This window comes from Pan paniscus, chromosome 7 (assembly GCF_029289425.2).
Source record: "Pan paniscus chromosome 7, NHGRI_mPanPan1-v2.0_pri, whole genome shotgun sequence".
In the NCBI taxonomy this organism is placed as follows: Eukaryota; Metazoa; Chordata; class Mammalia; order Primates; family Hominidae; genus Pan; species Pan paniscus.
Window position 1 is genome coordinate 140959861 of NC_073256.2, and position 13969 is coordinate 140973829.

General features: G+C 45.5%; 1 protein-coding gene across 3 annotated transcripts in view; it reads right to left on the reverse strand.

Moving 5' to 3' along the window:
• The window catches only part of FBXO32 (F-box protein 32), a 43905-nt gene extending 30196 nt beyond the window's left edge, over positions 1-13709 (reverse strand). The window contains exons 1-4 of one of the 3 annotated variants that reach the window (XM_003820479.5): positions 12798-13709; positions 6602-6714; positions 5086-5135; positions 3790-3882 (exon numbers count right to left, since the gene is read on the reverse strand). In XM_003820479.5, coding sequence (XP_003820527.1) covers positions 3790-3882; positions 5086-5135; positions 6602-6714; positions 12798-12913 — 372 coding nt within the window. In that variant the 5' untranslated portion in view covers positions 12914-13709. The remainder of the gene's footprint in view (positions 1-3789; positions 3883-5085; positions 5136-6601; positions 6715-12797) is intronic. The other 2 variants (XM_024929864.5, XM_063606888.1) reach the window with 2 other exon arrangements.
• Positions 13710-13969: the final 260 nt, after the last annotated feature.

Consider the following 13969-nt stretch of genomic DNA (forward strand, 5'->3'; position numbering starts at 1 on the left):
GCAATGCCTGGGTACCACCTTCAACTAATTAAATCGGAAGCTCCAGAGGTGGGCTTCTGTAGTCTAACAAGCTTCGAAGGTGATTTGAATGTGCAGCCAGGGCTGAGAACCACTGGGGTCACAGCAGGCTCACTGCAGAGCCATTACGTGGGTGATGGTCTCCGAAACCTTCTCCTGGTTGACTTGATGCCCAAGACTCACTCGATCCTCTGACCTCTCTGTGGCCTGGTTAGTCAGCACTCACCTACTCATGGTTACAAACTTCCAGTCTGACTGGCTCGGCCTCTGGAATCCTTCCAGCTCCTCAAGGGAATTTCCAAAATGTGTTGGTCTTGAGGTATAGGGTAAACTATGTTTTAAATGTCCTTCCATAAGTAGGTAAGTTGCTGCTTCTAGAGATGTGAAATCTTTCAAACACATAGCTAGAACTGTCTTTATGTCATTGGGGCTGTGTAGGGGAGGGAGCAGGGCCAATGCATGTAGCTTGTAGCCAGTGAAAATGATGTAGAAATGTTATATAAACATCTTTCTAAGTTATAGTAAAAAATTTTCTGACTCTAAACATTCGTGAAATTTTCATGCTGAGTGATAAAAATGATAATATTTTGAGATAGCAGTGTTAGCCATCTCTTTTATTACCTCTGCATGTCTCTTTTTTGGAAGATGACAACCAGCATGAACATAACAGATTTTCAGAAAATGTATTTGGCTCTCAAGGCTTTGAATGTTTTTTTTTTTTTTTTTTTTTTTCCCAAATGGCCCTTAAAATCAGTTTAGCTCCTTAGCAAAACCAGTAATCATTGTAGCATTTAAACACCATTAGGTCAAAGTAGTACGATGGGGATAATATACTGGCAAGCTACTTTGCAGAGTTGGTTTAAGGATAAGAATGTATGAGAAGTATACTGAGTTCCTAAGAAGGAAAACCTCAAAACACGGTGGCTATCATTAAAATGTTTTAAGTTCTTCATAAAAATAACATATTATTCCTCAAATTACAGAGGTCTCTAATAGTGATGGGGAAAAATTGTTCTTTGCAAAATAGAAATATTTTTCCACTATTTCTGAACCTAACAACTTTGAAAGCATTCAGCAGTTTCTCTAAGATTATTTAAAGCAAAGTGCTCATGATGTATTTTACAATTAGATACTCTTAGATACGTGTTCTCTGTGCTGAGTCTTAAGCAATTGCCAGATTCACCAATTAGTTTTTTAAAAGTAGAAAACATTTTAATCAACTCAACTGAAAAGCGTTTTAGGGGGAAATCAATAATTTTGGTAAGTGGGTAACAGTAAACATTAGCGGCTGACTTTGCACAGCAGATAGATTCTAGTGTCCAAAGTGCTTCTGTTTATATCACTGAGTTTCCCCAGCTACTCCGGGAAGTTGAGGTAAGTCATTCTTACAGAGGAGGAAACCACGTCTTAGGGAGGCTGAGACAGTTTGAAATCAGTGGAGCTGGGACCTGCCCTCAGGCTATTTTACTTCAGCTCCTCTGCTCACAGAGAACTCATGGTAGCAGTTAAAAGTGTAGACTCTGACTGCCCAGATTTCAAGTCTTGATTTCATCCCTCTGTGATCATGGACAAGTCATTTTATCTTACTGTACTGCCATTTGTTTAAAGAGAGATAATAAAAGCACCCATATTTTAAAGGGTTATTGAAAAGATAAAAGGTGAAAATGAACATATTGATGAAATAGATTTTCACTATCATGATGCTTGTTCCTTGCTTTATTTCTTGTAAAAGGAAAAGCAGGTAGAAAGGAAGACCATCTAAAAACTGACCATTTTGAAGATCAGTTTGTAATAAGACATCAGATCTAAGTGTCTTCCTCTAATACCTAGAAGATGGAAACTATTTGTATTCTTAGCAATGGAAGTTTCCAGATCATCCTGGGCCCATTTCCAACCAGCCTAGACTAGTCTGTGGGCCCTAGGAGGACTAGGTGACCTCCGTGAACTTGCAGAGTCACACTGAATGGCATGAACATTTCACCCAAGAAGGTCTCTTATTTTTATCCCTTTTGGATTGGAAGAAGAGCTTAGCCGAAGAGTGAATAGATCTGCTCATGTGGTCACAGGCTCAGCTCACAGCTCCTAACCTGCTTCTTGCAGGCCTGCGTTTTTATCAGGTCACTTTGGACAGCCAAGCCTGCATCTGCCCAGATGACAGGTGAAGGATCCAGGCCTCAAGGGGCCTTGAATGTCATCACCCTGGCTGAGCCTCTGCAATCATCTGACTCAGTGACATGGCACCGAGAAGCACAACAACCCAGGAAAAAGAAAATAAAAACCAAACCAACCACACCCACAGGGGGAAAATTCCCTCCTACTTCTAAGCCTAAAACCCAAACAGCTGCTACCTCCCAGGTTGACTGCTGACAAAAATACACAAGGGAGCTTTGGAGGGCAGGCAGGGGGAACAAAATAATAAACCAATTAGAAATAATAATGTGACAGTCATGGTTAAGCTGATTTGCTTTACTACCTTCATCATTAATATTTTGCTCATTAACTTTTTCTTTTTTGAGACAGAGTCTCGCACTGTCGCCCAGGCTGGAGTGCAATGGCGCCATCTCGCTCACTGCAACCTCCGCCTCCTGGATTCAAGTGACTCTCCTGCCTCAGCCTCCCGAGTAGCTGGGATTACAGGCGCCCACCACCACACCTGGATAATTTTTTTTTTGTATTTTTAGTAGAGACGGGGCTTCACTATGTTGGCCAGGCTGGGCTCGAACTCCTGACCTCATGATCTGCTTGTCTTAGCCTCCCAAAGTGCTGGGATTACAGGCGTGGGCCAACGCACCCAGCCTTTTTTTTTTTTTTTCTCAAAATACGGTTTAAAATGGAAAGCAACAGATCCAGTCAGATTTTTTTTTTTTTTTTACATGGAGTCTCACTCCTGTTGCCCAGGCTGGAGTGCAATGGCGCAATCTCAGCTCACTGCAATGTCTGCCTCCCGGGTTCAAGCGATTCTCCTGCCTCAGCCTCCCAAGTAGCTGGGATTACAGGCACCTGCCACCACGCCTGGCTAATTTTCTTGTATTTTTAGTAGAGACAGGATTTCACCATGTTATCCAGGCTGGTCTCAAACTCCTGACCTCAGGTGATCCGCCCACTTTGGCCTCCCAAAGTGCTGGGATTACAGGTGTGAGCCACCGCGCCCGGCCAAAACAGGCAGTTTTAAGCTTTAGGTGGACATGGGACTGAATACTGTTATCACATGGGGGTGGAAGGGAACCACAGGCACAAAACACGGAGGTGCTTTAACTCATCCAGTTTTGTGGCCTCATCTGAGAATGCCTTGGGGGTCCCCCAGAGTCAGCTGAAGTAGGACAAGAGGGAGACAGTGAGAACAGTCAGAGATGCAGGGTTTTGAAACAGTCCAAAGTGCTTTAGGGCTTGCTTCCTGCTGAATTCTCTCTTGCTAAGGCTGTTGCCAGGGCCAGCGTTGCCTGTGACATGTTCCCATGTATCCACAGGGTGGGCTCGGAAGGGGCCTGGTGTGAAATTTCACTTGAAGAGAATGGCTCTTTAACCGACTCACTGGGGTATTATGGCGGCCCCTGCCCATCCTGGCCAATCTCAGGGACATCCTAGTAGGACTCACTTAAGAACTTGAAGTACGTTGGGGAAGAAGGAGATTGAGGGGTCTGTTTTCTGCTTGCCTCAAAATTCTTAGGGTCCTAAAAAGTAATTTTTTGGGGAAACTACTTCAAGACAACCCAAAGAGATGATTCAACTTGGGAAAGAGCCTGGATGAGCCTTTAGGCACTTGAGACTTACCCGGACCACGTAGTTAAATCTTCTGGAATCCAGAATGGCAGTTGAGAAGTCCAGTCTGTTGAAAGCTTCCCCCAGGGTGCAATATCCATGGCGCTGAACATGAAAACAAAGGCACAGAACTTACTCCTGCCATGCAGAGGTCATCCAAGTAAGAATGAGCCAGTTAGAACAACCCAACTGGATTTTGCCGAATGAGCCTGATGCCTATCTTAGGTGACCTGGGGCACTGGCTTCTTTCCTGTACCCACAAGCCCTTGAGAGCCACCAAGATGGGTAACACAGCCAGCAGCTGCCTCAGTCAGCCCCTCACATGTCAAACACCCCCTTTTCGTGACTTGTACCATTTGGGACCTTGCTTATAATTTTTCCACATATTAGTCTGGAAAAATCATAAGTAATTGCTTATTAAGGAAAGACTGGGAGCAGGGTACGGGACATGGGAGGCCATGATGGTTGGTGACTGTAACGTACCCCTGGGAGGAGAATTAGACCTACCTGCACCAACTGTGTCACCACCTTGCCTTATACCAATAGTGCTTTTCTCACTGTGATCATCAGAAGTGTTTATAAGGTTTTGGGAGGAAGCAAAAGAAGTTTTGATCTTTTAACCTATGAACACAGAGGGAATTGGGAGTATAAAGTCCCAGCTCTGCTCTGAGTATCTGGGTGGTCTTGGGAATATCAGTGACCCCCCTCTGGACCTCAAATCACAGAGGGGACTAGATGTTCACTGAGGTCCCTGACAGTCATAGAAATTCTTTCATATTGCCTGTATCCTAGTTATTTTAGCAAATGCCTGTGCAGAGAGAAAATATACATAAAAGGGCTTTATAAAGTACCATACAAATGTAGTTATTACAATGTCTTGTCCCCTCCCACATCACACTGAGCAGGCACTGAAAACTTCTACTATATTTAGTGATTAGCGCTTCCAGGACTGAAATTTAACTGAGTTGAAGTCCAAAGAGATCTTAGAACAAAAGGGAGACCTTGCCCTGAGGCAAAACCCAGGACAATATAATAATATGGTTGAGATGGGCATGTCAATCTTTATAAAGCACTTTTACATACATAATCTCATTGAACGACTAGAGGGTCCACCTAGTGACTTTTGCTTCTTTCTCTCTGTGTTCTAAACTCTGATGGTTGGCTAAATAATAGACTAATAGCTGCCATCTCCCACATCCAAGAAGACTCTCATGATCCGAAGTAATTTCTCTCCCTACCATATCCCTCCCTGCGCTATCAGGAAGGGATAAGGTTCAGTATAACTTAGTAAATGAATGGGATGCTCACCTCTTTAGTACTTCCTTTGTGAACATAGATCCATTTTTCTTGGTGGAAATCTACAGAGACAAAAAGAATACACAGCTTTAACATCTGCAACATGCTCAAGATTTAAGACATTTCATTTCATTTATTCCAAAGTTTTAAAAGTTTTGACAAAAAAGATAAGGACTCTACTGACAACTGAAGAAGTTTCAAGTGCTTAATTTCTGCAGTGTAGAAATACTGGGGCTATAAGTTGCTTTGTCTGAAGCACTCTAAATCTTTGAGAGCCAGATTTCATATACCAAAGCTCCAAACTATTATATATTTTTTTTCTAAAGCATTATGCCATAAGAAATTACAGGCCAGATGCAGTGGCTCATGCCTGAAATCCCAGCACTGTGGGAGGTTGAGGCAGGCGGATCACTAGAGGTCAGGAGTTCAAGACCAGCCTGGCCAACATGGTGAAACCCCATCCCTTCTAAAAATTCAAAAATTAGCCAGGCGTGGTGGCGGGCACCTGTAATCCCAGCTACTTGGGAGGCTGAGGTAGGAGAATCACTTGAACCCGGGAGGCAGAGGTTGCAGTGAGCCAAGATTGTGCCACTGCACTCCAGCCTGGGCAACAGAGCGAGACCGCGTCCCCCGGCAAAAATGAAATTAGGCTTTGACAGACTGAGTTACATGCTGTGAACAGAGGGGGGTAGATCGCTTGAGCTCTGGAGTTTGAGACCAGCCTGGGCAACATAGCAAAACCCTGTCTCTACTAAAAACACAAAAATTAGCCGGGTATGGTGGCAGGTGCTTGTAATCCCAGCTACTCAGGAGGCTGAGGCACGAGAATCACTTAAACCTGAGAGGCGGAGGTTGCAGTGAGCTAAGATCATGCCACTGACTCCAGCCTGGGTGACAGAACAAGACTCTGTCTCAAAAAACAAACAAACAAAAAACCAAAAAACACCAAAAAAAAAAAAAAAACCCCTAACACTCAAGTACAAGTTTATTTTAAATGCCAAACCTGAAACTTATATCAGTCCATGAAAATCAAACAGATAACATGAGGAAAACATGCATTACAGATAAAATAACCTGTAATTCCTGCTATTAATACCACTTTATATTCTCTGCTGATACTTACATATAGTATCTAGAAATGTTAATAAGATTTATACAAGGAAAGAGGGAGAAAAATCTGTTTTCAAAGCCTCAAAACAGTTCAAAATAAAAGTACATACTGGAACTGATTCAGCTGACCACATCACTGTAAAATAACCTATGTCAAATACAAATGACTAGCAGGAAAAAAAGGCCCTCAACTAGCAACTGACTTACAAACAAGACTATAAAGAACATGTTAATCTTGCTTGTAAAATGCACAGCCAGGTTTCTGAGTGCTGAGATCTCAGTAACCTCTGTCAGTGACACACAGTAAAACACTGAGGCAGATGTGTGACATGGGAGGTGTTATTTTTTTTTTCATCCAAGAACCAATCATAACTATCTTCAAACAGCTTTTTTCTGAAGTTCAAAACAAATGGCTTACACTGAGTTTTGGTTTTGCTATTCAGCATGTCCTTCTTTCTCTTCTTGGCTGCAACATCATAGTTCAGGCTGTTGAAAAGATTCTCCTTATTGTATACCTCCTTGTTGCAGTAACTATGAATAACAGAAGACAAAGAGGATGAGCTGTAACAGCTATATATGAACCTGAGCTGTTTCTATAAATAACTCACTGAGTTATAAGACAAACAAACATACAGGCTTCTCAAACAAAATAAAACAATAAAATGATCACTCAAAGAAAAAAGAGTCTATACAGTCACAGGCTTCTCCTTTAGGATGAAACATGTTCACATCTGTGGGGAAGGCAGGGATGGGAGCTTCTACTTCTTTTGAATTCCCTAACAGTGCCTTGCATTGTAATTTGACACACAGCACTCCACTCTTCAACTAAGAGCAATGCAGAGTATTACCATATTACTTTAAACAAAAATGACGAATGGGGGGAGGGGTGATTACTGGTATCGCTGTACTACACAATGCCTTCATTTTGCAAAAGTATCTACCCCAAGCTGCTGCTGCTTCTTCAGAAAAAAAAAAAAAGTTTCATTGAGATAAACTTCACATACCATACAATTCATCCATTTAAAGTATACTTAAGCTGCTTTTAAGTAGCATCCTTCTAACACGTCTTTAAAACACGATCATGTTTACAAAAATCTGACTTATAAACTCCATTTCTAGGAGATACTTTGGGTGTAGTGCCAGTTGCTTAGGTTTTATGTAGTGCCTTGACTAAAACACACTACGCATCATGCTGTGAGGTGAAGACCTTGGGTCTTGACTATACAAGGTAAACTTATAATTGATAAATTTATAAGGGCTGAACAGACATTGGATGTACCTGCCTAATTCACAGGTCACTGAAGGATGGGCAGGCTCATCTCGGGCCAGATGCTTACTTCCCTCAGTGGGCTGAGCAATCATTTGAGGGGTAATGAACTATTCTACTATACAATGTAACTTCAAAGTAAATCTCTGAATAATTTCCACAGAAGGAATGCAGGAGAAATACTGAGGTATGATAAGATAGGTTCCCTAACTCCCTCAACCCCCACAAAGTATGTAAAACAGGATTTATAATGCCAACTGGTAAAACATAAATTAGGGTTTTTTTTTTTTTTTTTTGCTATACCACCGTTATTTTATACTCCTTTAATGTTCTGAGTTTCTCTGCTGAATTTAAAATGTAACTTGATTTACATCTTTTTCGGATATACATCTGTTGGGTACAATTATGTACATCTGCACTTCTCTATTTCCTTGGCATTGTGTAAATGGTAGAAGAGAAAAGATTTGAAGCAACTTCTAGTATCTTTTTGTTATTAATACAATAGTCTCTCAAGTAGCACTTCGGTTAGTATAAGTATCTTGCTAATATGCTTACATGTGACATCTCCAACAATATACTCAGTGTTGCTTTTCTGGACCCTTAAGGACAAACATGATAAATAATCATTTGTTAATCTTCCTTCATAAGGCCGTGCTTAATACCATTTATTGAGTTTCCTACTAAACTCAATAGCTTTCTCCTTTTCATTCAGGGAAACAGGATATTTTTAGGTTTCAGATAGAGTCCTGCAGAAATGTCCTCTCAGAGGCACCTTCAAAAGCAAGCCAAGGATGAGTATTTTGGGCCAGGCTTTGTACAACATGAGTGTGTTTCTGTCTATTTGCATGACTATAGGGGTACAGAATCACTAACCAGCTGATTATCTGCTCCAAGGTCAGAAGGAAAAGAGGGACAGAACAAAGAATAGAACTGAATTCCTGAGGCTAACTTAAGACATTTCAATCAATGTTGAGAAAAACAGCAAACGATGGAAGGTCATTTGAGTGGTCCATGATGTACCACAGCTGAGAACAGCTTTAGAAAGCAAAGCTAGAACATTTTGTGTGCAAAAATACCACATGAAGGCTTACTTAGAAAGAACACACACAACCCCCACAAACAACAAAAACCTACAGTATAAATTCCACATGTAGAGAATCATAAAATGAGGTTGTCTTATTCTCAACATTTAAGGTTCAGTAGCAGATTTTCTGAGCCTGGGCCATAGATTGTGATCATTACTTAGCAAGTTCAAATATTTAGATTTCATCTTACTCTTTTCCAATTGAAAACGTTCTTTAAAGGAATTGGAGCACTCACTTTCCTCAGAAGCTACAATAACCTGCTTTAAGCCTGAGTGACTCATTTCAAAAGCTAGTTTAGAAAGAATTTTACATAATTGATGATGTTCTCTCACCGTAGAATGTAGAAAAGTTTTAACCAAAGAGAAACCCTATATTTTCACTTGGTATTAGGTTTTAGATTCCGGAGGAAGGGTCTGGAAAGAAGGGCTATGGGGTTTATTTGTGTTGCCTACTTATATGTTTTCTTTTAAGCAATAATATATTCAGTTAGAGGCTATTTTGAGAGTTCAATCGTGTCCTTTTCAAGAAAATGCAAAGCCAATGGAAAATTACAACTGAAATTTTTAACAAGAAAAACCACCACCATTTAGGAATTGGAGCACAGGATTTTTTTTTTTTTAATAAGCAAAACCATCTCAACGAGGCTGCTTTCTTCACTAAATTCAATAATAGCCAGCAAGTCGCTATTTTGTAGTCACTATTTACTAATCTTGATTTTTATAGGCACAGGCCTAGAATAAGAAAAAGATCCACTGCACAGCCCCACATTACCACATACCAAGATACTTTAAGGCAACTTTTTAAAAATGTAGAAAAAATTCAAAATCAGACCATAAATAAGTCTGTTTTGGCAGCAGATAAAGAAGGGAATGAAAAAAAAATAAAGCCCTGTTTCTCATTTCATTTGCAATAAAAACCATTTAAGAAAGCTGTGACGTGCCCCCAGAGGTTTAATTGTAGTTATATAGCCTGATTAAAGCCAGTAGAGATTTCTACACCAATTTACTGACGCATTTCTAGATCGCCACACTCACAAGGCTAGCACCCGGAGTGCTGTGGTGAAACAAACAGCCTAGTGTATAACGCTCATAGAACAGTGCCTTGCACACAGTAAGCACTCATAAAATCTTAACTATTATTTTTATCCAGGCACCAAGGTAAACATCCTGCTTCCGGGTCCAGCCTCAGCCATACAGTAAAGCAACATTTGAGTCAGTCTTCAATGACAGAAGTGTAGGCTTAGAAAAGAGTGGCAGAGGCTCAGACAGCTTAGGTTACTCATCCTGGGGGTGGGCGGTGAGGGGGTGGTTGCTGAGGAGGGCTGTGCGGGTGCCTGAACCACCACTTCCTTGAAGCATTCTTGGATCATCCCAATTCACGCCAAGCTCTTTCCTTGCATTTTAAATCTGCCCCAGCATATTTAACAATTGCCATTCCCCTTCTATTTTATATAATTTCAACATTTTTGAGAAGGGGTCCTGCTTTAAGCTTATCTTAAATCCTCCCATGATCTCACTCCTGGACACATGGCTGGGACTGGATTTGTAACATTCTACACTGGAGAAGGTTGGAGTCCTAGACCACAGAGAAGATGGCCAGCTGAGTCCAGAATAGGTGTGCTGTGTGGACAAGACTTGGTCAACACGAAACAATAACCCCAGGCTGAAAACCACCAAATGCATCCTTCATCCCGGGCTCTTGTTTGGGCCGTTTGCAGAATGGTCTGTGGAATTAGAGAAGTCAGTCTACCATGTCTCTGTAGTTCTCTGTTTCACGGTCCCTCCCCGCTTAAGGGCCTGCCTTTTGTTTTCTCATAACAGGAGAGGCATTCAGCTTCACCTGTGCAGGCAGGCAGTCCAAACCTGACATCACGGGGAAACATCACCAAGACCAAAAACAGTGAGGATATTTGAGATGACAAACCCAGACCACAGAAGGCCAACTGCTTTTAAGAAGTTGCAGGCTTCTCATGCTAAGCAGGGAAGGGATTGTTTACAGTTGCTGGAAAAAAAAAATACCCTGCAAACAAACAGCCAGCTGCTTTGCTAGGAGGCTACCAAATGATTCCTAAACGCTGACTCAAAGGACCACAGGTGGTCAGTATATCAATGACTATTTGCGGTAATGATGATGGATGTGACAGCTCCAGCTCAGGTGTGAAATGGGAAGAAAAAGAGGCTCATGAACAGGACACGGGAGGGGGGCTGTGCAGGAAACCACCTGATTCCAGCCCAGTCTAAACTTTTGTGGTAAGTTAAGACCATCTTCAGGTCTTCCATACTGTGAAGACAGAGATACCACTATTTCTAAAGGAGAGTGACACCAGTTTCTCTCCTGATGCCGGTATAGGGTATTTTAAAACAAATTTTAAATTTTTATTTATTTTTAGAGACAGGGTCTCGCTCTGTGGCCCAGGCTGGAGCGCAGTGGCACAGTCATGACTCGCTGCAGCCTTGAACTTCTGGGCACAAGCCATCCTCCCACCTCAGCCTCCCGAGTAGGGTAAGTATTAATACGACCCTACATTTTAAATCTTCTGCTGAACTCAATCGTCTGTTCTCCACTGAGGAGCATCCTGCAATTATATTTGGGTGAGCGGCTCTAACATGACTCTTCAGACCCTTTCGGCACTTTTCTAGAAAGAACCTGAACTTGTATACAGAAATAAAGTACCAACATATTAGATCATTGTCCTTAGGAACAAGGAGGAAGGAAGGAAGGTTCCCATTTTGTTGAGGGAGAATAATTTAGGCATAATTGGTAACTCCAGTCGATAAAAGACATAGTCTGTCAATAGCAGTTGGTCTTACTTTCCCGTAAATAAATTACCTGATTTTACGTAAATAAGATTTCCTTATGGTGGTCCCTAAACTCCCCTGGGACAGCCTCCAAGTAACTCCAACATAAATGGTTATATGCTGGTGGTTAATACGCTCAAGTCTCTCCGGACAGACCCCCAGAATTAAATAATGTCTTTCTTTACATTGTGAGACAATGGGAATTTGATGCATTACAAATCACAAACAAATGGGAGGCACGGGAGTTCAAGTTGCCAAAATAACCACATTTTCTTGATAGTTTTCTCAAAATTTATTGCCAATGCTTCATCCAAGCAACGACTGGTAAATCTCAGTAAGCGGGAACCTGGCCCAGAAACAGAATTCTCCATTGAAGTCAATTTAAGGGTGCAGGGGCCCATGGTTTTAACCAAAGGTGGCAGGAAAAGGCTCCCAAGGGTGACTCTGGCTGCACCAGTCCATTCTGGAATCACTTTCATCGCCCCCCCTCACCGGGCTAAATGCTGAGAGTCTCTGAAAGTCAACTGTCGCGGTCAGGGGCTGAGAAATTCCAGGCTACCTGGCGTACTAGCCGGCGCTGGCATCGTTAGCCAAGCTGAGCAGGGAGCGCAGCGGACCTCAGGTTTCCCACCAGACCACAGAGCTCAGGTGAGGCCTCGAATCCAGAGGCTCACCGGGGCCAGGCAGGCTTTTCGCAGCTGACAGGCACCCCTGGAAACGGAGTGCACTCTATACAAAGCAGACCGACCGAGAGGGCCACCGAGGAAACAGGTGCAAGAGCCCTGTCCTCCCAGAAGCAGAGCTCTTGTGGGTTTCATCCCCTGCCCGCTTCCCTCCTTTGCACCTCTGCAGCCCCAAGCCTCCACCGCTCGCAAGTCCCCCCAGTAAGCGGCTGCCCCAGGGACCATCTGGCCGTCCCTTCCTGGTTACTCATCCTCCCGGCCACTTCGTGGTTGCCCGTGCCTGGGCAGGGCCTGGAAGCGCTCCAGGCGGGACCTGCGTCGGATCCCGTCACCTGTCGCGTCCACAGCGCTTGGGCGCTGGGAGCCGGGCCACACCGCGGTGAAGGGGCTCAGCCCACCCGCCCGCGCCCCCACATGGGCAAAGTGCGCGACTCCGGTGTCCTTAAAGCAGGGACCACTAAAGCTGTGTGATTAAGTTTGAGCGAACGTTTGGGGACACGATCCGCGAATGTCATCAGACTCTCAGAGGGACCAGGTGTTCTGTAAGGAGTCGTGTCCACTTGGAGACACTGACCTTGAACAATAAGAGAAACCGAATTCCCTGTCTCCGGTGGTCCGAAGACCTCTGCAGAAATCGGGCCCCGTAGTCCCACCCTCCGGGTCAGGGTCTCCCTCCTCAGCCCGCTCCAGCCCTGCCTGCCCCTCATGCGCCGTCCCTGCGCCCCCCAGACCAGCCCGGGTCAGTTTCGCGGGGCTGGAAGTTGGTAGCGGGTCCCCTCACCTGCTGAGGTCGCTCACGAAACTGCCGCTCTTCTCATCCAGGAAGCGCTTCCAGCCGTCGGCCGTCTTCACCCAGTTCTGCCCGGGGGACCGCCAGTCCTGCCCGAGGAATGGCATGGCACCGCGAGCGGACTAGACGGATGGGGAGACGGGGCCGGCCTGGTGGCCTCGGGGACGTGCCACCCGGGGCGGATGCTCGGGGTGCAGGGGCCCGCAACGGGGGCGGCGGGAACGGCGCGGGGCACCCTGCGGGGTGGCGGGCGCGGAGAGGATCTCAAGCGCTGCAGGCTCCGGGAGTGCTGCGCGGCAGTAGCTGCCGCAGTATTTATCCCCGCAGCCGGCCGCAGCTCTTTGTTGCCGGAAGAGCCGCCCGCCCTTAGCCCGGCCCCCCGGCCCGGAGGCCACGTGGCTTTGTTTATGGGCTCGGCTTGTTTTCCGAGGCGCCTGCGGCTCACGCTCCCCTCCCGGTTGCACAACCGCGCCGGTGGAAACTTGAAGCGGTGCTGCCAGGCCGGGTCCCCCGCCGCCCCTGGCACCTCCGCGCGCCCTCCCCGCCCCCAGGACACCGTTGTCCCAGAGCGAGGCCCGGCGCTTGGAAAGATGCGCCCCGGTCTCCTGCAGCTCCCGGGCTGACGGGGTGCAGGGAGGGGGCCGGAGCGGCGTCTGGGTCCCTGCGGGGTGGGCGTGAGGAGCAGGGCCAGCCCCCCTCCTGCCCCCGAGCTGTCAGGATCGACCTCCGCAGCCAGATCAGCCTCCCGGGCCGTCCGCAGAGCTGGGGCCGGCACCGCGCGGCCGGGCGGAGAGTAGGGGGCGCAGCCTCCTGACCTCGCTCACTGCCCCAACCCCGCCCTAGCGCGCGGGGGTTGGAGCGGGGAGGAGGGACAGCCTCCCAGCCCTCCGGGCCCGTTAGCTGTCACTAACCAGTCCTCCTTCAGGCCTGCCCCTGGGGCAGCAAAGGAGGGGAAGGAGAGGAAGCCCTGGGAGGTATCTGGCTCCCGCAGGTTGGGAGTGGAGAAAAAGAACAGCGCCCCTATCCTACCGGAACCCTCTAAGAGACGGGTTAAATGATGTACCCAGGGCCAATGCTACAGTACAATCTGAAACTACCCTGTTTGCTTTTACTTTTTGCTGTTGTTACAACAATCTACCCCTGTCTGCAGTGGGAACTCCATG